The sequence below is a fragment of the Callospermophilus lateralis genome, chromosome 6 (genome assembly GCF_048772815.1).
Source record: "Callospermophilus lateralis isolate mCalLat2 chromosome 6, mCalLat2.hap1, whole genome shotgun sequence".
NCBI classification, from domain to species: Eukaryota; Metazoa; Chordata; class Mammalia; order Rodentia; family Sciuridae; genus Callospermophilus; species Callospermophilus lateralis.
The window spans coordinates 36049359-36076376 of record NC_135310.1 but is presented as its reverse complement, the minus strand read 5'-3'; the positions used below and the strand labels follow the sequence as shown (position 1 = coordinate 36076376).

Sequence of the window (27018 nt, the reverse complement as noted above, 5' to 3'; positions counted from 1 at the left end):
GTTTCTCCCAACTTGAACTTTATTCAGTAAAATTTTTTGAGCACCTATTCTGTCCCAGCCCTTTCAAGGTGGGACAACAGCTTTATGTTATATATAAATTTATGGAACTAAATTTGTTCAGGTTTTAGAACATTAATCTGTTGTGTACTCCCAACCTTCTTTAATAGGATGTTCAGGAAATATTTTGTATTTCTCCCCATGTGTTACACTGTTGCACCCTGAAGAATGAATTGAAATTTCTAAGTGGTCAATTTGGTCTGATTGTTAAATGATCTAAATAATTCACCCTGTTGATTTGTGGTCTTATTTGGTGAACTTGAGGCTTATGTTGATAAGCAGGTTGGTCACAAATGGTTATCAAGATTAGCTGTAGGCATGACTTCTGGGAGAGAAATAAAATCTGATCAAATCTAACTTATGACATAAGAGAAATCAAGTGTAAATCTTAATTTTAGCTCTATATTCTATAAAAATATGAAGCAGAATAAGTAAAAGAAGATACCACTTTTAGTGTTTTTGAAAAAAATTTATGAAGGGAAATAAAAAAGAACAAGGCACTACTTTTAGTTTTTCTTTTAAAATTTAAATTCATGCATATGCAGCAAAAGCATAGAAATATCTGTGTCAGACAGGTTCTTGTTCTTTTTATGGCCTTTGAATCCCTCTAATGGGTGTAAAATTTCTATTATTATCTTTCTAGTGTAGTATGTTGATGAGATAACATTTTTAAAGAAATTTCTGCCTCACATTGAGATATCTTGTAGTGCATACATTGAAGATGAACTTCAAATAAAAGTATTTGGTGAGAGTGTATTAAATAGGCCATAGGCCTGTTAGTGTCAGTTAGTGTGATTTCACTTTCTGTGTACATTTTTTTTTTTTTCTTGAAAGGCATTTTTCATTTTCTGTTCCTCTTTTAGAGGAAGTCAGTAGGTGAGGTTACAGAATCTCAATAATTCATCCTTCTTAACAGTAACAAACAGGGGCAGGAAGTTGAGATTTTGTTAAGCTACCCTTGGTGTACTCCTTTGCACACCATCTCCATGGCAGCATAGATGAGAAATCAGATGAACCATTGCCACCATATAAATAGGACCATTCTCACTAGAGTATGGTGAGGAGGTCAAGTGGGAGCTTTCTTGAGAAAGCATTGAGGAGGAAGCATTCTTCCTGCTGATTTCATATTTAAAGGTAGATGGATTTGTTGACGCTCAAGATCTGCTGTCCAAGCGTGGTTGAGAATAGAAGACCCAGATTCTGAAGGCTTTGTTCTTGATAGGATTAAGATTTCCGTTCTCACATTGAAATAATCTAGAGTTTGCCTGCTTAAAATCTGTGAACTTGGGCCCTCAGGGCAAAATTTCACATCTCTCTACCACAGATCTCAGTTCCAATATGTGTGCGATTCAGAGTTCTTATCAAGCAGGGTAAGTAGAATATCAAAGCTGGTATCTGTCATGCTTGATTTGAAAGGAAAAATTTTCTTTGTAGCAATATGTGTTTGTTGAAAGATGCTTCAAGTGTTAGTTTGGATTTTTCTCATCCTTATTGAATAAGCCCGTTTAAGAGGTTTGAATTTAACTTCTTTTGATGTGTTCTTCACTGACGCTTAAATAAGGAGAGTTTCTTGGAGTGGTGATGTTATGCTTCTGCCAAGGAGGTAAATAAATAAATACTTAGCAGCCTAGTTGTTAGTTGGAATTTTCACTGGGGAATGTGAGACCGATGGACAAATAAATTTCTTTTTTCTGATTTCCTGTCTTTCTAACCCTCCTCTCCGTTAATCTGTCATGTTTTCCCCTGTTTCATCCATTCATTTGGTAACCTTTATCAATACCTACTGTGAATCTTCACAAGGGATTATAAAGCCCAGTTAATCAAGGTCTCCATCAGTACTTCTTGTATGCAGATGGTGATGACACAGTGTGATGATAATCAGGGTATCCATGCTGTCTTCCTGGCCTCTTCTCCTCATGTCTTAGGTGCACATACACAAACCAGGGCTTGTGTAGAGGAAGACTGGCCGGGTCACTGGAGCCTCCTGGGGAGGATCCTTAGCTTTCGTCTCTCCTCTTCATATCAGCCTCTTGCCGCAGTCCTTCCAGTGCATGCTGCCTGCCTCTGCACCTGCTGCCTGTCTCTTGAAGCACTTTCAGGAGCCACTGTTGGCATGTGAGGAGGTTTCAATGTTTTCAAAGCACAAACATCACAGTAAAGTTGCCAGTGGCCTAATTTGTTGGGGTAGCTTTTTTAATCTTAATTTTTTTTATTATTATTTTTTGGTTGTCAAAATGTTCTTTTCTTTAGAAGAACGTGGCTAAGCTAATGTTTATTGATCTTACATTTAGGATACCTTACAAAGTCTCCCAAATCCACTCTGAAATCTACTTGTCCGTGACAACTCGGAGTCTTGCAGTTTTCTTAAACACTGCTCCCCCCACCCCCAATCTCTGGATTCCTGAAAATTTACATAGGGCTTAATGAAGCCAAGGTGTTGGCCTTTGCCCAGGTATCATCTCCTGCCCTCTGTTATTGCACATACCTGGTGACCTGGTGCTTGGAGGGCGCATGGACACTGGAGAGAAGATTGTTTTCTTTTGTTCACAATCACTGAAGCTCTTATAGACTGAGTGCAAAGCATCCCAACTTGCATAATTTTTTTTAAAAAAAGTTTTTATATCTCTATGAAGCAGATATTTCAATCCACTTTACATCTGAAGGAGCTAAGGCTCAAGAGGGGAGGTCCCTGCCTATGGTGTACAGGTCGTAGTAAAACTCAAGGCTGGGATGTAAATCCAGGTGCTGTGGCTGCAGAGCCTTTGCCTTACACCATTTCATTGTCTTCTCTGCTGACTAAATTATAGCATCCTGGGCTCCCTCTTAAGAGATAAAAATCTGCTTCTTAATTTTCTTATTTATAAAATGAGGAAATAGTTCTTATCAGTCTTGAAATAGTTCTTATCAGTTGTGAAGGTCAAGTAGGCTGGTATTGGTGAGATCCTTTAATATGACAAGGCATTAAAGAACCCCTTCTTCCCCAGCATCTCTGTGTTCCTTTAATGTGTATCTGTTAATGGGTTAGTCTGATTACCCCATTTGGCCTTGTATTGGTGGACACGGAGTTCTCTTAGTAAATGTTGGGTCCTTAGGTGTTATAAAGGACATCATCACAGAGTACATCAAAAGCTGTAGGGAGGTCTCAGGATGCAGGGCCCAAATCTTTTTCAGCATTATTTTCTCAAGTCTGAACTAAAACAACATGCCTCAGTATGAGACGTCATAGAATTCCACACATGGCTGCAGTCTGGGAGCTAAGTCCGAAGGTAGCATCCTTCAAGTTGCATCCAACTTGAAGATGAATGACATCTACTCTGTAAAACACTACTTGCTTTCATGTTATTTTCCACAGAGGGGTTTCTGTAGAACTCAATGTGCTGTGACAGTGATTATAAGTCCACAGTGACTGTGGACTTAGTGCTACACAGGTGTCTGCACCACAGCCAGTGTGCATCTCCCAAAGGCTGCTGGGAAATTGCATGTCTTTTATCACCGAATATTTTATCTGGGATAGGAATGAATGGCTTTCTAAAAATTGTGTTTGGGGGAGCAGACTTTGGGAAATATTGTCCTAGTGTTTCATCTAGTCTTGTTTAAATGGAGTCATACCAGTGTGGTAGCTCATGACCACATGTGGGGCTTCTCTGGGGATTGGGTGGCTTCAGGCCTTTTTCACGTGGCAGATCTTTCTACATTACTTCGGGCGGATTGCTTTATGACAAAACTGGGGGTCTTTCTGGAGCTATTATTAATAATACAATACCTAATTTTAACATAGTAATCTTGACATCTTCTGATGTAGGTTTGAACACACGTGACTTACTACCCTGGATGTTATTGAAATGAATTGACTAGCCAGGTGCTGTGATGCATGCCTGTAATCTCAGTGACTCAGGGGGTTCAGGTGGGAGGATAAAAAGTTTAAGACCAGGCTTATCAATTTTTCAAGACCCTGTCTCAAAATAAAATGTTAAAAAACAGTTGGGGATGTAGCTCATTGATAGAGCATCCCTGGGTTCAGTCCCTAGTACTGCAAAAATAGTAAATTAACAAATGTTTGAATTAATTTTAAGTTAAAAATGAGTTGAAAAGAAAAATTGCTATTTAATTTTTTGATTGCCAAGGAGCTCTTATGAACCCAGATAATTGTTAAAGTCAATAATTATAATAAGAAGTTAACATTATATTTGACTGTTGTCTACAGGATAGCTAACATATTACCTGGTTTATCTAATCTTCACCATTACTCAGTAAAGAAAGATTCTGTGATCCTCTACATTTTACAGAGGGGAAATTGATTAAGTGACTAACTCATCCACAGTCACAGAAGAAGCAATTGTCAAACTTTGGAAATTGGAATGAAGAGGAGGAGTGGAAAGTACTAGTTTTGGGAAGGGGAAAGGATGGAAAGGACTTGTGAGAGTACAGTAGGTCTGAAGGATACTCCGTGAAATCGTTTGATTCATGCCTGTGAAAGATGCCAGGAGCCCGGAGAGTGAGGATGGGGGTTCAGAGCAGTTCTGCATGTCACAGTGAGAGCCCTTTTAGCTGATATAACTGAAGAATGATTTTAAGGACTTTTGAGTGTGTTTCTCTGTGCCAGGTATAGCATTTGGTTGCTAACTGATGATTTCTATGAAATAAACCAAAAGCCCTCTTCAGTTAATGGCCTAACAGTAATCATCATGGCAACAAGGCCTCTGACTCCCACAGTGGAGTTGGCCTTTCTCATTGCCATGTTCCTCTTCTATACTGTTTTCATTTTTTTTTTTTTTTTTGTGCATGATAATGATTTTAGGGTTAGCATTCTTGATTTGCTCTTTAGAGAAGATAACGTTGCCCTCTTAACCAAAATCTGGAAGGCTTAGTTCATCAACACCAGGCCTGATATCTCATGCCTGTTATCTCAATGACACAATTTCAATCTGATTCTGGTTCTTAGAATTTTAATCTGATTCTGCTTTTGAGGTAATGTCTACTCCCATTTTATACTCTCAGCTCATAACCACAGTATCTTTGTACCTTAATTTTGAATTTGCACCAATTAGCTACAAAACTATAAAATGCAACTCTAAAGAAAGAATTACAACTATTTAGCTAGTCTTAATGGACATCAACTCATTGTTCTTTTAAATATAATTTGGGGAGAATGATGGGTTGAGCGGGAATAGGCTACACTTTGTGCTCTTTCTTAGTGATCCTTGTTTTTCCCCGTATCTGCAGGCTCAGACTCTTGGGGTGCAGACAGGGCCCCACTCTTCTGCTTTGTGCTGTGTCCTATGTTAGGTCACCTCTCCTCATCTCAGCCCAGGCAGGCTCCTCACTTTGACTCTGCAGCAGGAGCTCTGCACATAGGGAGACTGTGCCCCTCACACCGAGCCTCTCTGTTATCCACTCATGGCAGACAGGAGCAAAGAAATGATACGAGGGAGGAATGATGAAGGACATAAACTCATTTTATGACAAAGTTAGATGCAGTAGATTCTTGACATTTGTGAGGGATATGGCCCAAGCCAGTTGTAATTCAAAATTTAAAAAACATTGTAGCACACAATTCCTTCCAAAAAATTACTAAAAGTATACCTGAAATATTTAAATGATCTTTCTGGACCCTTAACTGCTTCTCTCATTTGATGAGGGATATTTGTACTGTCTGGAGAACTTATTGACACAAATTCACATGTATTTTCTACTGATTTACTTTTGGAGCATTTGGTAGTTTTGTTCACACAGTGTGTCTGAGTCATTGCTTTTGACATTTCAGTCTTTAATTTATCTGAAACTTCTATTTTGTGGCTAGGGCCTATTACTTTCATAAACATTTCCATATTCCCCTCATTCTGTCATCAACTCTTAGACTCAACTAGCAGTTAATTCTGTTTGTTTCATTTCTTAAAAAGAAACAGAGTTTTTATCACTTTATTTACAGTGTTCACAGCACTAAGACGGAGCACTGTGACTAAGAGCATAACTGGACCTTGGCCAGGCCAGACTATCTTGCCCCTGCCCCTCTCCTATGGCATGTGTGATTCAGACTCATGTCTATGTAAAACGAAAAATTATGAAATGTCACGAGAACTTCAGGTGTCACTCAGGAATAGTAGAAATCATCAATATGCAGTCTGGGAATGCATAACTTGGTTGTGCAGGAGTGAACCCTACACTTCTTTTTCCCATTCAGCAGTTGAGTTGATGCACATGCACATAGAGTTAACACCTACTAGTAAACTTACCCAACAGCATTGCAGAAGTTGATTTCCCTTAGTGACTGTTAGGTGATAGATTCAGTTTTTGACATCAGTAACAAATATTTCATGATAAACATATGTATGTTATAAAAGGTATGTCTTATTTTTAAATTTTTTGTGGTATTGAGGACTGAACCGAAGGACAGTCTACCACTGAACTATACTTCCAACCCTTTTTTAGTTTTATTTTGAGACAGGGTCTAACTGAGTTGCTCAGCTGGCCTTGAACTTTCGATCCTTCTGCCTCAGCCTCCACAGTAACTGGAATTATAGGCATGTGCCACCACATCCAGCTTATAACATAATTTTAAATAAACATGAAACAGGATTTAAAAACTTACATTTTTATAATTAAGAAAAATTTAACTATGTTCAAAAGGGACACAAAAATGTGCAAAGAGAAGGCTTCCTCCCATGACTGTCCTTTAGCAAACCATTGCTTCTTCTTGGATATAGAAGTGGTTTTTGACAAATCCTTCTGGAATTGGTCTATACATATACAAGCAATATACATATTTATATTTACCTGTTTTTGTTTTACATAAAATGTAGCATGCAGTTTTTGTACCTTGTGTAGAATTGGTACTATTAATAGTGTCTTGGAATTCTTTGTTACGGTGTGAAGTGTTTTCTTGTTGTCTTTCACAGTGGCATTATATGTCATTGTGTGAATTTACTATAGTTGTCCTCCATTGATGGATAGTTAAGTTGTATATAATTTTTTATACATATATGCACAAGTATTTATAAAATAAATTTCTAGAAGTATAATTGCTGAGTTGGAGGTTATGATCTTGAATATTGATCTGCATAATGGTTGTTTCAACTTAATAATGCCTTCGTCAAGGAATATGAGAAGTCCTGTTTCCCTATAGTCTGATAACAGAATTGTTTTTTGTGTGTGCTAGGAATTGAACCCAAAGCCTTGTGTGTGCTAATAAGCACATTCTCTACTACTGACCTATATCCCCAGCACCTTAATGTAAGATTTTTTTCCATATTTTTTTATTGGTACATTATAATCATACATAATAGCAGGATTCATACATATTTGTACATGCACATAACATAGGATTTTTAAATGTAAGATATCAATAAGTAGCCTAGGAGTGTGGCTCAGTGGGAAAGTACTTGCCTAGCATACATGAGGCCCTAGAGTCAATCCCCAGCCGTGCAAAAACAAAACAAAGCAATACCAAAAAACCAGTTTCATTACCACCTAACAAAAGTGGTACTGGTAGACTGGGGTGGCCAGGGACTTGTTTACATGAGAAAGTGAGGAGTTTCATCCAATAGAATTATCTCCAGGGAGAGTCAAGTTGCACAGCTGTGGTTTGGAGAAGTGGAATGGGGTAGGAGAGACATACAGGAGGTAATTCTGAGGATAGTGTCATATGTCATTTAGGCTGCTCTCTAGACCTTTGGTTGGAGGCTAGGGCAAGAAGATTATAATAAAAATGAATGACAGCTGAAGTGAATTGTTTTGTAAAAAGATACTTTGGGTGGGCTGGGATTGTGGCTCAGTGGTAGGGCGCTCGCCTAGCATGGGCGGGACCAGGGTTCGATCCTCAGCACCACATAAAAATAAAGGCATTGTGTTGTGTCCATCTACACCTTAAAAAAAAAAAAATTAAAAAAAAAAAAGATACTTTGGGAAGATAATGCATTTTTATTGGTGTTAGCAGCAATGGCCCTGGTCTTCAGTGAAGTCATCAGTTCCTTGGCAAGACATCTGCAGTGGGCACTGGTAGGGGTCTGCTGGGCATCAATGCCTTCATTTTTACCACGGTCAGCCATAACATGTATATTAGGGGAAATTGAAAGCTCCACTGATACATTTGGTAGATGTCTGAACCCAAAAGCTGCATTGTCTGACATCAGTAGAGGCCAGAGACCATTAGAACTAAGAAAGTAGGAGAAAAATGCTGAATCTTGTTTGAAAGCACAGAGGCCCATCGTGGTGCACTTTTATGACATTTTCTTAGGAAATCTCAGCACCATTTAACAAGAGATTGGGGGTGGGATTTTCTGCAGAATGAGAAAAACTATTCCTTGTATTATGACTCCTATCTACCTGCTTTTTTATGGCCTGTAGAATACAGGTTACATATAGGATTATGGAATGTAGCAGGTAGTAATTACAGGAACAAAACAAAAGCAAGAACATTTTCTAAGCATTGAAAAAAAAATTGCTGAAGTCTTTTGGGTGTGATTTGTTGAAGTGAAAGGCCTTCGAATGTTTGTATGCAAGTGTACGTACACGGGGAGGGTGAAATAAGGAAGAAAGACTTGAGATGTCTTGGAAGCAGTAGCTTTTCTTAAAATACTATTGCGTGCAGGCTGTTCTACCTGAATGAAAGGTGGTTGAAAACACTAAATCTGTTGTAGCCATTCAGACTTCTTATGAAAAAGTAAGCCACCGGTGGCCTCAAAATTAGATGACGATGCGAAAAACAATGTAATAATATTTCTGTGTTGTACAAAAAAGTCCTCAAACCTTAGAATGAAAAAAAAATGGATGAAACAAGCTTTACAGATTTTAGATAATATGCTTACAGACTGAGCACACTGTGTAACATTATTAATATTTTATATAACAAAAGCCTATTCTGATTATTTCCTAAAACTCGTAATGAACATTAACTTCAGGTTTTGTGAAATGTTAGCTTTTAGATTTCTCTTCCTGGACAGACAGGATTTTACTGCTGTGAATTTTATACATGTATGACTTTTGGGTAGGAAAAAGACCAGGGACTCTAGTTTTACCCAGTTTATCCAGCAGGGGGGAAATTATTCTGTCAGTACTCTCTTTCAGAAAAAAGTTGCCACTCCTACATCCCTTGATAGGGAGTCAATTTTATGGCTGGTCTTTATCCATTTGGTGAGGGAGGAGCATAAAAGAATTTAAGTACAAGTCTTCATTTATTTCATACTTTTACAATTTTATAATTTAATTCTTTCTTATGCCTTCACATTCTAGTTCCTGTTTTGAGGATTAAGTTAATGATAGTGGAATCTGATTCTTCAAATTAAAACTGGATATACATTTTGAAATGTCTAATGTTTCATATTTTTTTATATTTAAGAAGAAAAAAGAAAGAATATTGAAGTACCTAAAAATTTTCAACAGAAGACAGCTATCACTCAAGGAATCCCAAGTAATTTTTCTATTGACTATTGAAAAATGAATGTTAAAAATGTTTAAGTGCTATAATATTTTATACAAAGAATCCACAAACCTAACCTTTTCAACACACATAAGGAAATTACATTAAAAAAAATCTTGGAAAGATATTTTTCAGGCACATACAAAGCTTAGGATGTAATATAATAAACTGCCACGGACCCCACTTACATCTGAACAGTTCCTTATATGTTGCCAGTCTTATTTTCACCATTTCACCCCATTGTTTACTCTATAGCAAATTTCTCCTAGTATGTCATTTCCTCTACCATTTCACTTGTATCACTAAAATATAGGAACAGCTCCCCTTTAAAAAGTGCATACCAGCATCACCCCTTTAAAAAAGCAACACTATTTCTTCTGATGTCATCAGATAGCCAGTTGGTATTCAAAGTAACTCATATATATATATTATATATGAGTTTTATATATATATATATATATATATATATATATATATATAATTTTTTTTTTGTGTGGTAATGGGGCCTTGTGCATGCAAGTCAAGCATTTTACCAATTGAGCTATATTCCTAGCCCTATATAATAATATTTTTTTTTTTTAAAAAAAAGTAGTTTAAATCAGGATCCAGACCAGATCTATGAATTGTAATATTGGGATTGGTTGATATATATCTTAAATATCTTTTTCTCTGTTTCAAATTTCCTCCTCAAGTTTTTTCCTTGCAATTTCATCTTTGTGGAAAAAAATAAGTTTTCATTCTGTAAAATAGTGACTCTGAGACTTTTTGGTCTCACATTGTCTTTACACTGAAAAATGGTTAAAAAAGAGGGATCGTTTGGATGACATATAGATTATCTACATGTCTGTATAAATACTAATAAATACTAATATTTACTGTTAGAAATAGGTTGTTTTGGAATGTTTATTTAAAAATAACAACAACAAACCCAGTACATGAGACTATACATAAGTATATATTTTTATGAAAGATAATCATAGTTCCAAAATTTAAAAAAAACAGCAGTGGAATGCTTCACATTTTTTGCAGATCTTTTTTAATATCTAGCTTAATAGAAGATTGTTGTATTCTTATATCTGCCTCTGCACTGTCCATTGAAATCTGTTGTTTTGGTTGAAGTATATGAGAAAATCTGGCTTCATATAGAGGGTTGGAAAAGAGAAATAATTTTACTAGTCTTTTCAATAATAAGTGTACATTCTTCTTTGATACCACACTAAAACTTGACAGGTGATGGTTTCTTGAAGGTTAGTGGAATGTAATTTGAAACCTTATCAGTTGGGTTTTTCATATTTTGAGGCATTGAAATCCATTTGGTCGGTCTGGCATTTTGAATGAATCCCTTATCCATGCGTAGTTTTGTAACATCATGCATTGGTCATGTGGAAAATATTTCTTCACTGAATTGTATATATCATTCAAAGGTTAACAAATTTTGTTATGAAGTATTTTAAATATCACATTTATTGTTATCACCACCCATCTATCTCCTTTGTGAAGTCTTTTGGGAAGCTGTCAAATTCACGGTGATAGATACAAGTATTCAAAAATTCTTTTTTTCCCTGGAATACTCAAATTAGTATTTCTTTTTTAAAATGTGATAACCTCACTTCATTTATTTTTGACAAAATATTTGTCTAGTATCCAAACCTGAATAAACACAGTTTGTTAAATAAAAATGGAATTCCATTCAAAAAGCAGCTTTAATTTCCATCTCAAACAATTCACTAGTGCTTATTTCTTTTTCCAAATAGTGAGTTGGTTTCCTCCTAAACTAAAAAAGGTGATCAGTGAAATATTCTTTTTTGTTTGTTTTGAAAATCAATATGAATTTATAATTTTTTTTTCTTACAGGGATTGAACTCAGTAGTGTTTAACAACCGAGTCCATCCCCAGCCCTTTTTTTTATGTTTTATTTAGAGACAGGGTCTCACTGAGTTGCTTTATGACCTCACTGAGTTGCTGAGGCTGGCTTTGAACTCATGATCCTGGCTCAGCCTCCCAAGCTGCTGGGATCACAGGCCTGTGCCATTGTGCCTGGCTTCATGCATTTAAATTTATTTGATGTATTTTAATTAATTGCAACTAGTAAGAGTACTACTTTGCCTTATTTTGCTAATAGGAGCCTCTTCAAATTAGCCCCAAACAAATCTTTGGTTGTGATGTCCCTTGTCTTTGATAGTTTCTTTGCTTTCTTATTTGACAAGATGTCCCAGGCTCATCTGGGACATTTTCTGCCATTGAGCAGAAATCAGTTCCTTTTCTGGGAAGATTGTGGTAACTAAATACTATTTCTCCTAAATCAGAGAACCCAGCTGCTCATTATCATTGATTAGTGATTGGATAGCTGGAAAATAGGCATAATACATCATGAATTTATATTGATACTTGCAATTCAAATTTAGGATCCATTAATCCTTTTGTCAGTTGTCTATGATATGCACATAATGACTGACTTGTTTTATCTCATATTAAACAAATGAGAGTTTCAGAAAATATCAGTATTACCACCAATGATGTGATTATGGAAAGTTTTGTAATTAAAAAAATGGAAATAAAAGCATTATTAGTTTAGCTAGTCAAATTAGCCTTTTTTTTTATTCCACATAGGGCCTGGAGTGGATTAGGCAAGTGCTCAACCACTGAGCTACATCCTCAGCCCTTTCTTATTTTTGAGACAGGGTCTTGCTAAGTTGTCCAGTTTGACCTTGAACTTTCTTCAGCCTTTGGGTTAGCTGGGGTTTACAGGTGCTTGCCACCACGCCTGGCCAAATTGGTTCTTATTATTTTTCTTTTGATACTAGGGATTGAACTCAGAGGTGCTTAACTATGGATCCACATCCCCAGACCTCTTTTATATTATTTAGAGACAGGGTCTGCTGAGTTGCTAGGGCCTTGCTAAGTTACTGATGCTGGCTTTGAACTTGGGGTTCTCTTGCCTTAGCCTTGCAAGCCTCTGGGATTACAGATGGGCACCACTGCCCCTGGCCAAATTGGTTATCTTAACTGAGCCTTACTATTGATGTTTGCTGTTCATCTTAAGACTGTTTTCCTGTTTCTTAAAGCAACATAGTTGCAGCTATTTCAATGGAATTGAATAAATCTGTTTACTTTCTGACTCAATCACATTGTGCATTTGTTACATTAGTAGATCAGACACTTAATTGATAAATGTAGTGTAGATGACAGTCAATAATGCTCTAAATTTTCCCTGTTCTTTTTAACTGTCAAATTGGCCTCTTTATTTTTTATCATTATTTTATCCAGTAGTCTCCTTATATTCGCAGTTTTGCTTTCTGGGGTTTCAATTACTTGGATGTCTCAGTTATTGGAGGTCAGCGGCTATATGAAAATATTAGATGGAAGATTCAAGAAATAAGAAATTCTAAAGTTTTAAATGGTGTGCGGAGTAATTGACAAAATCTTGCCCTGTTCTGCTCAGGACATGAATCATCTCTTGTCCAGTGTGGCCATGCTGTATACACTTCCCACCTGCTAGTCAGTTAGTTGCGGCCTCAGTTGTCAGATTGACTGCTGTGGTATCATCCTGCTTGTGTTCCAGTAACCTTCATTTTACTTAATTACGGCTCCAAAGTGCAAGAGTAGTGATGCTGACAGTTTGAATATGCCAAAGAGAAATCATAAATTATTTCCTGTAAGTGAAAAGGTGAAAATTCTCAATGAGGAAAGAAAAAAGGTCATATGCTACAATTGCTAAGACCTACAGTAAGTTTTGTTAATCTCCTACTGTGCCTAATTTGTAAATTAAACTTTGTCATAAATATGTGTGTATGGGGAAAAATGTACATGTAGGGCTTGGTACTGTGTTTTTAGGCATCCACTGGATGTCTTAGAATGTATCCCTAGGATAAAGGCAGACTACTGTATACATTTTTTATTCTTTATCCACACCTATTCTTTTCAGTGTCTTAGAAAAGAAAACATACTTAGAGGGCAAGAAATTCTTGCTGTATGATATCTGTACCCAAAGACGATGATTTTTTTGTTTTGTTTTAAGTGAATATGCTATGAATGAATGAATTTCTTTTTTTTTAATAACAGCATAATTTTACCATAACACTTATAAAATTATTGTCCTATAATTTTATAGGGATTGGAGTGGGGAGATGCTGAGGATCAAACCCAGGGTCTTATGTGTGATAGGCAAAGTGTTCTTACCACTAAGCTTTACCCCAAGCTCAGTTAACAATTATTATTAGATCTATGACTATGGGATGTTGTAATCAAGATAATTGTGTACTGGAAATTGAAGTAGTGATTACTAAATTAAAAATGATTTGCATGTGGAATATTTAGTGATATTTCTTTTTTTTCCCCCCTCCCCTTCTAGGTTAAAAAATAAATCATGACTGAGTCTGCCTCTAGCACAAGTGGTCAAGAGTTTGATGTATTCAGTGTTATGGACTGGAAAGATGGAGTGGGCACCTTACCAGGAAGTGACTTAAAGGTAGGCTCTCTTTATTATTCTGAGTGTGTGTGTGTGTGTGTGTGTGTGTGTTTATTTTTAAGTGAATACATATGTGAAATAAGAAAAGCATTAAGCACAGTGCTTCGGGTTTTATGTTATGCTCACACATCAACAGTAAATTTACAAGACACGTTGGAATGCTGATGGATTGGCAGAAGCTTTTGTCACTTGAGTTAGGGGACTAAAAATATAAGAATATTCTGTAGCATGTTCTTATTTTACAGAAATTAATTTATAGCTTCCAAGAGGATCATCTCAGTTTTGACTTGATCTGAGGGCCAGTAAATGTAGAAATGGCAGAGATGAAGAGATTGAGTGCAGAACTTTGATTTTCATAGAAATCATAGCTTCTTGGATTTTGTAGTAATGGGCTTTGCTACTTGGAATAACTGTATTTTCTTTGTCTTAGCCCTTCTTGTTTAAAAACTGGATAAAATAATGTTAAAATACTGAATAAACAGACTTTCATTTTTTTAAATTACTTATAATGTAAATAATTGTTTTTTTCTATAATCACTTGTTCAAAACAGGACTTTGCTGTAAGTCATAATGCTTTTTTTTTTTAGATGAGAACCCTCTTCAGGAGTTTCATTCTGCTTCTGTTGTACGTGCTTGCCCTGTCCCTTTCCCCAGGACCCTGTTCCACTCTAGGCCCATCTGTGCTGCACTGTGAAACATGGTTGTGCAAGCATCCATCTGGGGAGCCAACTGCCCCAACCTCTCAGATCTGATTTACTTTTGCTCTGATCCTATCACTGAGACCTTGAACCTGTCGGTGGCCTTTTAGACTTTCTGTCTGTGTTTGGTCATTTGGGTGTTTGAACTTCCGATCTCCCTAATAGACTGTCATCTGACTGGCCTCTTTAAGGCTTAGTGTTCTGAACTATCTTGAATAGAAAAATTTCCCCCTGATAGAGGCTTCTTGGAATCTAATCCCTTTTCGTGGCTGTTTGACAAGTATCTTAGCCAAGCCTGCCCTCACTCATCCTCAGTGGGGTGATTTGAACAATCTGGCTGTCGTTGGAAAAATACTTGAGATTTTAGTTTGGTTAGGTTTAATTAAGTGCAGTGTTCCAACATCTCAAGTTTACTGTCACAGAAATATTGCAATGAGTTTAGTGAAATCTGGAGAAATTGATTTATTTTAAATGCATACCAAAATACAGTTAGATAGGAATATTTATTCTAGCTTTCTATAGCATAATAGTTGATAACTAGACTAAAACTGAATGATAAGATAAATTTTAAGGTAACTCAAAAGAGGAGTCCAAAGATTTCCAACACACAGAAATGATTAATGTTTGGAGAAGATGGAAATATTAATTACCCTGATGTGATCATTACACATTGAATGTGTGTGTGTGTGATACATATATGTATATACACATACATATATGTATACATATATATGGAATTATTTTACTGTACTATAAATATGCAGAAATATTTTGTGGCAATTAAAAATTTACAAAAAAAAGTTGGGGTGTTAATTTTACTTCTGTGTGACCTTCAACAAGTTAATTAAACTCCTCAGATCAATTTTCCTCTATAAAATAAGGAATTAAACAAATATTAAGGATTTTATCTGCTCTGGCATTTTCCAAGTGCCCATCTGGACATGATATGATAGAGAGTACTGAAAATTTTTGAGTAAGAAAAAATATTTCTCAAGTTCTAATGAAGCCAAACATATATGAGCCACCTGAACTTTGTCAGATTATTTAAAATTCCCAAGCTTTGGAAGCCGTATCTGTCAAATGGGGCTTTTAGAATCTATAATAAGATTTACAACCATACAAAGGGTTATGAGGATTGAAAAAAACCTAATGTATATAAACACTTAACCAATTGTTTATGGCTTTACAGTATCTTTTTTATTGCTGCACTACTTTATTTTTCTTGTATTTTTATTCCTTAATGGCTTTTTTATTTTTTTAACATCAAGTGAATGGAGAAATTTGCAATTATTGTTCAGTTAGCTGTTTCCCCCCATTTTTTTGGTGCATTATTGTTGTACATAATGATGGGATTTGTTGTTACATATTTGTACATGCACACACTATAACAATATAATTTAGCCAGTATCACTCCCCTGCAAAAAATACACCTTTTAAAAACAGAGAATAATAGGTAAGAAACATGTGAAACAATAGGCATGGAGTAAACGTGAGTGTGGAATCTTTCTATTCTACAGTCCAATGATGCAATGGCATGTACTTTTATTGGGCTTATGTTTTTAACTCTGTAATGAAAAATGACTGTATTTTCTATCCATGCATTGTATAACACACTTGGAAATCAAGGAAGAAGAAGAAACTGGGGAAGGAAGACACAGAAAAATTAAATTTCTATTCCAATTCTGAATATTCTCAGCTAACATCAAAATATAGTATTATTATATAGTTATAAAACAAAAATCTGGATTTTATCAATTAGGAAGAAGTTTTCATATTGGAATAATTATAGAATTACAGAAAATTTTCATAAATGTGAACAGAGAGTTCATTCATATATATCCTTCACTGTGTTCAGTTAGCTTTTGACAGGAGATTGAAGTTTCTACCTGTAGGAAATTTGGATTGCTTTAAGGTTTTCTAAGCAATGACCTTTAGAAATCAGCTTATACCTCTTAAGGCAATCAGGTAATTAAACCACTTAATGGGTGTTATAATCTGGGTTATTTGATATGACTTTTAGTTTTGTCTAATTACTGGGTCATTGCCAGGTGTCCAGTTCCCGTTATGTGCTGCAGATAGTTTGACACTTTCACTTCAGAAAATAATTTGAAAATTATTTTTGACTTTATGGCTTTATTACCCATTGTATCTAAAATTCAGAGACTAGCCTGTTGATTATATTATATTGGATGTCTAATTCACGTGCTTGTTGTATTAAAATCTGAGTTGCTTAAGAGATCTGATTGAGGAAATGATTTTGCAGAAAGTTAAAATACGAGAACTTTGAATCAGTTGTAAAATCTGTCCTCTCACATCATGCTTTGCTTGTTGGATACTAGCCATACTTCTGCTTTTTCACGAGTAGGGGCATGGGGTTCTCCTAACAGAATGGTAGCTTAAGACAGCCCGCCCCACTTCACTCAGTTTTCTATCATGGGAGCAGGTTTTTATGTGCTTCAGCTTTGGCCATTTTGAAAGGCTTTCCCTCTGGGAAAGCCTCATGATCACGGCCACTCTAGTTATGACTTTCTTCTGCACTTGCTGGTATCTTTCACAGCAAAGTTCAAGTCCCCTGAAATTTTCCGTAGGATATGATTTTGTTTTCTTTTGTGATCTGGCCTCCCTTTGGGCACATTTCATTTTATTTCTCAGCACCTCTGTTTTCTATCCATACCAAACTACTGAGATTTCATACTCTGGACCCCTTTTACTGTTCCCTGTGCTGGAATCCCCCTTCCCCTCCCTAGGCCAACTAACCCTTAGATAAAGCAGAGCCAACTTTGTCTTTGAGGACAGATGGGGGAGGAATAAGGGAACTTCCTCTCTGTTGAACACTTTACCTGAATCTTCTTGTTTTATCCTTTTATGTACTCCTTTGGGGTAGTGTCTGTCTTGCAGGTCAGTTTACAGACGAGGAGGTGCAGAGTGGTTATTGCATTGGCTCACGTCACTTACTGGCAGAGCTGGATCTCGAGAACAGGCTTCTCTAGTATTAAAATTGATTATCTTAATCTTATACTATACTGCTGCCTGAAGACTGAGAGTATTTTCATATCAACAGAGATAAAAGAAAAATTTACAGGGATAGAGGAGGTAAAAACTTATTTCAGCTGAAGAACTTAGGAAGGCTTTGAAAAGCAGAGTTCTTTTGGTCTTTGGGTGCTGAAAATAGGAGATTCAGTGAAGACTTCTAGGGGCAGCAATGGGAGGAGGGCAAGAGAGAAGGGTATCTAGAAGAGGCAGGAACTTCTAAATCCACAGAGTGGTAGAGGAGAACAGCAGGTCTCCACCAGTGGTCTGGAAAATATTGTGGTCATTAACAAGGCACTTTTTGCCTAAGCAAGCTGTGGAAACTTTACCACTGCCTAATTTGTTCTTTTTAAATGCAGAGAAGCATTTGTAGATTAATGTCTTAGGGCCAACCATCAGAAAAGGCAGGTGACTAAGTGGTGGTGGAAAGGAGCCTGGCAGGGTTCCCAGTGCCAAAGAAGTTTTTCTACCTGAACTTCTAATGATGTCTGAAATTTATCCACAGAGAATTATTCCTCTGGGTCATAAGGATTTAGTCTTTGAAAGTCCCTCAGTAAAATGCAGATACTCTCCTGAGAGTGATAGCATCTTATCTAGTAAGAATAATTGCCATTTAGCTGAGAGCAGGACCATGTGGCTGCAAAGCTCCGTGCTCTCTTAATGCTCAGTTTTGCCCTCCTGGATGAATGTTTAAAGCTGTTTAGTTACCAGACATCTTTGCCTTTAAAACACATTGTTAATTAGAATTAAAATGTCAGCATTGAAAGTAATAAAATGATAAGAATAACCTCAGTGGTGTCTTCTAATGATCTATTATTGAAGACAAACAAAAACTGAAAAAGAGCCTTTGCCCCTAAAGCAAAAATAAAGAAGAGAATTGAATCAATTAAAGGTGGTTCAAGCCAAGCCAAACAAACAACACTTTTGCCACCCCTTATAAATTTCAGACATAATTGTTTTCTGATTGACCTGGCTACATCAACATGCAGAAGACATCACCATGTCAGCTGGTGTGTTTGTTTTGCTTGATAATCCCTTTTGTAAAATTTAAAATTTGGAAATTCTTGATTGTAGAAGGGAGCCATTTGACAAATTTTTGTACTGTCTCTAGATTAAAAGAACCGATAATTTAAAAGAGAGAGAGAGAGAGAGAGAGAGAGAGAGAGAGAGAGAGAGAGAGAGAGATATGAAGTTTCTCATCATTCCAAAGCCATAAAAGCATTACCAGCCTCAGAAACTGAGTGTTTACTTGGGGGAAAAAACAAGTTAGCAAATCAGTCTTCCTGGAATCCTTTCATTGGGACTTTGATAATGTTAGCAAGGCCTAAAACCGTGTACTCACATTTTTCTACAGTAGTGGGGTGGTAGAAGACATAGTGAATGTGAATTTGAGAAGACACAGAAAAAGTTGATCTCTGTGTCCTTTTGCATATGATAAGGTTGCTTTGAAAATGCTTTGAGGATTTTGATTTTTGAGATAAGTAACTTTGATAAGAGCAGATGTACTTTACTTTCTCAGGGTTACAGGATGCCTTAGAGGATATGATGAAACCTATGGGCCCCCCCGCCCAGAATATACATGTGCACATAACCATAATTTTGAAAGCATTTCATGCATCAACCCTTGAAGTCTATCCACAGATCTCTGACTTAGAGAAGCTTACTGTCCCTAGTGACATTGTATCTTTATTTTGTATTTAGACTGTGAATCAGTTACTGGCAATTAATATTAGAAGGAAAAGATGACAGGTTAAATGTTGTGTTGTGGGTTATTACCTTTTTTCTTCAAAAGTTTTTGAGCCATATCCTTCTAAATATAATAGTTGTGCATTTTTACTTGGAGATTTCATTCAGTAGTGTTCTGTTTCTCAGTGTTTGAAATGCAAAGTGGTTTCCAGGTGAGCAAGAAATCTACAACTTCAGCCACAGTAGCCTTTCTGTTTATGAAAATATTTGATGCTATTTTTCACATTTATCAAGTAAGCATATATGAAATAACATGTAATACTTAAAAGTGCATATAAATTAACATGTAAAGTAAAACATCTTACCTGAACCTAATTAGTAAGTTTTCCCTTGTTTTTTTTTAAATCATAATTCAGAATTGATTTTGTCACATTCTTTAATATCATTAATTATTAATTATCATGACAGCTTGTTTTTTCTACTCTTGCCCAGTAGATGGTACTGTCAGCCTTATTATGAAATATTCTGTTTCCAGAGTTGATCAGTAAGAATAATTCTGTTTCTTTTTTTAGTTTAACTTATTTTTAGTTCTTTTCCACCTCATTAAATTTCGCCATTTTCCAGACTGCTATATCATGCTAAATGTTCTACACACATGTTCCCTGAGAACTTGTATCTAGAATGTATGATTTCAGGGCCATGCACAGAGGTAACTGTCAGGCATCCAACACACAAACAGTAAACTCAGGTTATTGCAGAAACTACTTTGTTTGAAGCTTGCCATAAGGTGAGAGGAAGTTTTCAATATTAGGAATGTGAATGTCCAAGTAATCAAAATACCCTTACTTTTTAATGCTAAAATTGGTCTGTAAACTAGAGATGAAGATAATGGAGAATTTTATTTTATTTGGTATTGGAGATGGAACACAGGGGTGCTTAACCCAAGAACCACATCTCCAGCTCTTTTTATATTTTATTTAGAAACAGGGTCTCACTAAGTTGCTTAGGGTCTTGCTAAGTTGCTGAGCCTAGCTTTGAACTTGCGATTCTCCTGCCTTAGCGTCCCAAGCTGCTGGGATTACAGGTGTGTACCACTAGGCTTGGCTTATTATTTTTGTTATTATACTTCCTTCTTGTATTGCGGATTAAATCTCCAATGCTTTGCTACTGAACAGTATTTACTTTTTGAGACAGGGTCTTAATAAATTGCCCAGGCTGTACTCAAGCTTGAGACCTTTCTGCCTTAGCCTCCCTGAGTTGCCAGGTGCTGGGACTACTGGTGTGCACCATACTACACCTGACTTAATAGTAGGGGATGGATGGAAATATATATATATATGTGTGTGTGTATATATATGTATGTGTATATATGTGTGTGTGTATATATATGTATGTGTATATATATATATATATATATATATATTTGGTGGTGCTGGGGATTGAACCCAGGGCCTTGTGCATGCAAGGGAAGCACTGTACCAACTCAGCTATATCCCCAGCCTAATAATGGAGAATATGAAAAGGCAGTAAAGAAAGAGGAAGCACAGCTCTGAGGAAGGAGACATCCTTACAAGTAAAATACAATTGGTAAATCTATGGGACTGCATAGCTTCATACCTTCCCCCAATTTGAAATTTGCAAAATGCAAAGGTCTTAATGTTGGTGAAAGCCATGTCCAAGATGCAATTGTTTCAATTAATTTTTAACACATAACTAATTTGTATAAAGATTATATATGAGTCATGTAATAATTATTGTCCTGAACATTTTTGTAAATCTTACCTGTTTCTGCTGTGTCGTCCCTAGTTTCGGGTAAATGAGTTTGGAGCCTTGGAAGTTATTACAGATGAAAGTGAAATGGAAAATGTTAAAAAAGCAACTGCTACCACCACTTGGATGGTACCAACTGCTCAAGAAGGTAAGAAAGAGTCGTCTGCTTTTTGTTTCTTCCCATTGAGAGTTTCGAAATGAGAATATCTAAGGTTTTATAACAGGCTGGAAATTTGAAAGTCCTGGGTGATTTTTGTGTCTCATGTTCTTAGGTAAATTTCTGTAATGAAAAATGATAAGGAGCCAGCTTTTAAAATATTTAAAATAACTATAAACTGTCTTCTTTCCTAATGCCAGATCTGTAATAGCACAAAGTTAGTTTGAAATTATCAAGTAAATCCAAGTTGTAATCGCCTACACAGGTGATTGAGCCAAAGCCTGCCACTTTTTTTTCTCATCTATTCCGATGGTTGTAACTAACACCTATATGCTGATGACTCCTAAATCTATTATCTCCAGCCCCGACCTCTCCCCCGAGCTCCAGGCCCGTATTTCCACCTGCCTACTGGACATCTCCACCTGGATGTCCCACAGGTACCTCAAACTACACATGTCTGAAATGCAATTCATTTTCTATTTCTTTCTCCCTTTCCCCCAAACCTGCTCTTTCTTCCGTAACCCATGTTTCAGTTGACCTAGCACCATCCGCCCAGTGGACAGGCCAGAAATACAGGAGTCATCCTGAATTTGTTCTTCCCATCCCCATATCCTCTTACTTAATGCTCTTGGTTTTTATTTCCTAAATATGTCTCAGATCTGGCCTTTTCTATTATCACTGCTACTGCCTTAATTTAGGTCCTTATCAACTCTTACCTGAACTATTGCAGAGGTCTTTTAAGTAATTACTTTGCTTCTAATCTCACACCCTTCCAACTTACCCTGCACCCTGAAGTCAGAAGAATTATGTAGATTGCTTATCTGACACTTGCTGATTTCTCTTTGCCTCTTTAGCAAAACATACCAAGATTTGGGTGACCTGCACCCACCTGCTTGCTGTCTCCTTCCTTTCTGTCCCCTTCTCTGTATGTGTTGTGTCCTGCCAGTGCCAGCAGCACAGAATTATGTGGGATTTTCCCAACTCAGCTTGTGGTTTCATGCTTCCTTGCCTTTATTCATGCTGTTTTTTCTGGCTCAAATGCCATTTCTCTCTTTGTCCATTTGGCACATTTCTCTTCAGCCATCAAAACCCTATTGAGGCTTTGTATCAGAAAATCCTTCCCTGACCTCACCCCACGCCGAATGAATCACTTCTTCCTTTGCACTACTTCTGGAACTTGTTCATGCTTCTATTATTGCATGCATCACATTTTATTGTAAATATTGGTTTTCTTGCCTGTCTCCTCCTCTAGACTGTGAGCTGTCTTGGGCAAGGTCTATAACTGTCGTTACCAGTGTGTAGCATAAATTGTTGCCTTATAAATGTTTGCTGAACGAATGATTAGTTTAATGATTTAGGCAAAATGAAATGCGAGTTACCCAATGATTTGTGTAATTATGATTCAGGAAATCTACTACATTAAAAGTAAAATAGATGCTAATTAAGCAAAACAAAATTACTCATCAAAAGGCTAGAAACATGAAATGACAATAAATGACCCTTTTGATTTTATCAGAGATGCACCTATAGACTAGAATTCTAGAGACTGACCATTGTATCTTTGGAATTGAGTGATTAACGAAGTTTTCTCCATTTTACTTTGAACTCCATAGAAAAAGCCTTGCACAAGCATCTGTTTGTTTTTTGGCAGATTATTTTATTATAGAAATAATTTGAGTGATTTCCTGCCAAGACCATTTCCCTCTCCCTCCCAAATTCTGTAGTTCAATATTCCATTCATTCAGCAAACAGGATTCTTCATTGTGTTCCTAACAAAATTATTAGAAGGAAAATTGTACATATATTTTGGAATGTCTTCTGCCATGGTTTTAATTCTTTTCTTCTTCTGTTCATCTTCTAGTTTTTTCAGAGAAGACTGGGGTGCCTTTCAGGCTGAAGGATCCACTGAAAGTAGAAGGGCTTCAATTCTGTGAGAACTGTTGTCAGTATGGCAATGTAGATGAGTGTCTTTCTGGAGGAAACTATTGCAGCCAGAATTGTGCTCGGCATGTCAAAGACAAGTAGGTTGTTGCCCTGTTCCATCTATAAAGTGGGTTTCGGAGTCCAACATCATGGTGCCTTTGATTACAGAGGTTTTGCGCACTCTGCCGTGTGTCACCCATTTTTGCCTTCTTTTTCAGATTTTCCCCTTGGGGACACATAACCCGGGTCCTTCTTAGGTCTAGTGACTCTTGTCACACCTGATTTGAGTTGTACTGCCAGTGTTCTCCCTGCAGTACAACTGTGCCTCTGCCTTCAGCCTTACATTTACATTAACTTGATTATACCCCAGCTAAGAGTATTTAGGTTTTTCTGGGCTACACTCGCATCTTAATGATAATAGTATATATGGAAACACAGTTCTGTTTGTAATTTCAGGAGTTCTTAGGTAACTCAGTTAAAACTCCACATGTGAAACAAAGCTTCCCACTGACTGGCTGGCAGTGAGTCACTTGAGTGAACGTGGCCATGGTGGGTAGCACAGTGAGTCATGTTAGGATGATCTCAGGGTGCAGACAGGTGCTGTGTGACCTTCCCTTTTGGGAACCCTGACAGGGTTGAGCTAGTCAGCAAGAAAGTATATTTCTTGCATGTAATTGTGTATATAGACAGATGACTTGATGTTTAAGTGTAGTGGAGCTTTCCACATATTTAAATCATCATGGCCTTGGAATTTTCTGTTTTTGGTGGCCAACTGATGCTATACAAAGTTGCTTTTCACCTTTTCAGTTATTTTTCCATTCTTAATATTGCTAGATCCTTGCTTTAAAATTGATCTGAAGATAAGTACCTCTAAGTCACTGGTTCTTCTTTGGATGGCAGACATGGCAGATAAATAATTGTATGCTTGTTAGCATCTATTTCACTAAAATTGCTGGTCCCCTTTTAAAATTGACAAATAAGGTAATTTATACTTTCTACCCTGATAGAGTGTCCTACATAATAGTGATTTTAACTGTTCTCTGAATGTGATATTCTACTGCCTATGAACATCTCCTGGTGATTAAATATTAAATATATTTCCTTTGGAGATAGATTTTTTAAAATAATTTTTGAATTGATAATCAACATGTAGATATTTGATAGGTATTGTTTCCTGTCACTATTTTGGGGTTATAAACACAACAGAGACCAGAAGGAAGAAAGGGATGTAGGAGAAGACAACGAGGAAGAGGATCCTAAGTGTAGTCGGAAGAAAAAACCAAAATTATCTCTGAAGGCCGACCCCAAGGAGGATGGAGATGAGAGAGATGATGAAATGGTTAGTATCTCTTAGGTAACTGCCAAGGACCACGGGGATGCTTCTCAAGTGGGTGGCGTAGTGGTCTCAAGCACTGCCCTTGAGCCAGTTATTTGAGTTCAAATGTTGTTCTATTACTGTTACTGTTTGACAGTTACCTGGCCTCTTTTTGTCTTTCTGTGTTCCTCTCAAAATGGGAATAATAAGTAATAGTACCTTCCTTTCAGGTGAAGAAGTGGGAGGTGCTGGAATTTACTACTGGGCTAAGAGGCAACAACAAAACCTTGCAAAATGATAATCCCATTTTGATAAATTGCAAGTAGTGCTCAAAAAACTATATGAGTAGATAGAAGATGGCACACAAATATCAAGTACCTTTGGGGAAAAAAATCATTCAAATTGTGCTAATTAAAACATAGATATCTTATCCCTAAAGTATGTCTGAGTGGTTCCATATGAAAAGAGTACTTAGAGGTCATAAAGCATTTCACTTAAGATCAATGGGAATTTGAAGGCAAGGAGATGCTTTGATATGATTAAGGGAACCAGTTAGAAGTTGCTGGCAATAGAATAGGTCAGAGGGCTATATAAGATAGAAGTCAGTGTATTTAGAACTGATGGTAGAGATTGTCAGACTGTGGGAGGGAAAGGGAAGACTCAGAAGTTCTAAGAATTTCTTAGATTAAGAATAGGAAGGCAGCGGTGGCACAGAGAAACAGGAGTCCTTTGGCCATCATTAGTTTAAGATACTCATGAATCTCTCAAGTAAAATCCCATGTGTGCAGTTGGACACAGGCACATGGAGTCAGGGCAGGGAGCTGGAGATGAAGGTTAGGAGTGTTTGGCATAGAAACGACCTTGAGATTCCAAGGAAAGTGGTCAGATGGAGGAGAGAAGGGGCTGGATTGGCAGAAACATCTGCAGAGGAGCCTGAGAGGGGGGCTGGCGAGGTCTGAGGAGAGCCAGAACATAGTGGTCATGAAGCTAAGAGCAAACTATGTTTTGAGGAGGAGGGGGCAGCATTTATGCCCTTCCAGGGTGTAATCCTTGGAAGCGTCGTTCTTTTTCTAGAGACCTCGGCCAAAAGCAACACAGTACTCGAATGAATGACATTCTTACATTTCCTTCAAATTTACGAAGTGAGATTGAAAAGAACAGCAACAAAATAAGCTTGCTGACAGGTCTCTTGCTTTTCATTGGTGCCAATTTCATGAACTTTTAAAGTCACAGTTTTCCTTTTTTACTGTAGGAGAACAAACAAGATGGAAGGATCCTGAGGGGTTCACAGAGGGCCCGAAGGAAAAGACGAGGGGACTCGGCTGTCTTAAAGCAGGGTGAGCTGATGAGAGAATACTTTTGCTTGTAACTGGGTGGAATTGAAAACAGTTTGTCTAAGTAAGTTCTAGTCCCCATTATTCTGTACACTGTCATAGTTAAAGTATCGTTGTGGTTCTTTGATTCAGTTTTCTCACTAAAAATGACTTTGAGGAAGTAGATTTAAAGAAAAAGATGGGAATTAGTAACTTTCAAGTAGGTTCATGATAAGCTTGCGAACAGCACCCCCCAACCCCCGCATTGGGTAGATGGTTCCTGCTCCAAAACCTCTGTTCTTGTTCATTTTGTGTTCCCTCTCAGTGTAACCAACTCCTAACATGGAACCTTTTTCCTGTTTGAGTTCTTCAGGCAGCATTTTATTCTCAGGAGGAATCCAGGCTGCAGACCTTGCTTCATTATTTGGCTGCACACACTCGTTCCCCTGTTTGGCATGGGCCTTGGTTCATTTATATGGCGGCCTCTGTGCAGCTTGGTTCTGGGGCCTGCTGCATCTGCCATGCCATTTCTTCCTTCTAGGTCACTCCTCTTTGCACAGCCCAGCTCCCAACCTGCAGTTACACGGTTCCTGCAAATCATTGCCACAGCCCAGTGCCCCTTGGTGCCTGGAAGTGTTCCTTGCTCATTCTCCTGTTAATTTTTCAAAAAGAAATATTTTCACCTGCTTCAAGAGAACAACGTAATTTTTACATCTTTTTAGAGATGGCTTTTATCAGTGAGATTAAAGGGAGTAAATGAAATGCCTGAGTTATTCAGCACTCTGTCTCAAAATGTTTTATTTCTTCAACCTTTCTTTCCTTTCTGCTTAATTTCTACTCTGGATGAAATTTCAACCCCTTGGTTCTTCTAGCACTTTTTTCCTTTAATCATTTTTTTTCCCTTAAATGTTCTGATTTTTTTTCCTTGTGGGCTCTCTCTCTCTCTCTCTCTTTTTTTTTTTTTTTTGCCTGTTTCAGTGCATCCCCTGAATATTTTCCCCCTGACTTTCCTACCAATCAAGCTGTTATACTCCTTCCCTCATTTTTAATATTTTTATCAGATTAATCAAAAATAAAATAGATATGAACTACCCCCCTGTTTTATCAATTACATATTTTTTTCTGAATTGAAAAATACCGACTCTCACTGCATCAATTTGTTTCCTCTCCTTTTCTAAGATCAGTG

General features: G+C 37.0%; 1 protein-coding gene across 4 annotated transcripts in view; it reads left to right on the top strand.

Moving 5' to 3' along the window:
- L3mbtl3 (L3MBTL histone methyl-lysine binding protein 3) overlaps window positions 1-27018 on the top strand; it is a 108737-nt gene that overhangs the window by 9447 nt on the left and 72272 nt on the right. For 3 of the 4 annotated variants that reach the window (XM_076859746.2, XM_076859748.2, XM_076859747.2), the window contains 6 exons: window positions 13824-13940; window positions 21161-21272; window positions 21644-21718; window positions 23143-23302; window positions 24411-24543; window positions 25772-25856. In XM_076859746.2, coding sequence (XP_076715861.2) covers window positions 13839-13940; window positions 21161-21272; window positions 21644-21718; window positions 23143-23302; window positions 24411-24543; window positions 25772-25856 — 667 coding nt within the window. In that variant the 5' untranslated portion in view covers window positions 13824-13838. The remainder of the gene's footprint in view (window positions 1-13823; window positions 13941-21160; window positions 21273-21643; window positions 21719-23142; window positions 23303-24410; window positions 24544-25771; window positions 25857-27018) is intronic. The other variant, XM_076859749.2, reaches the window with a different exon arrangement.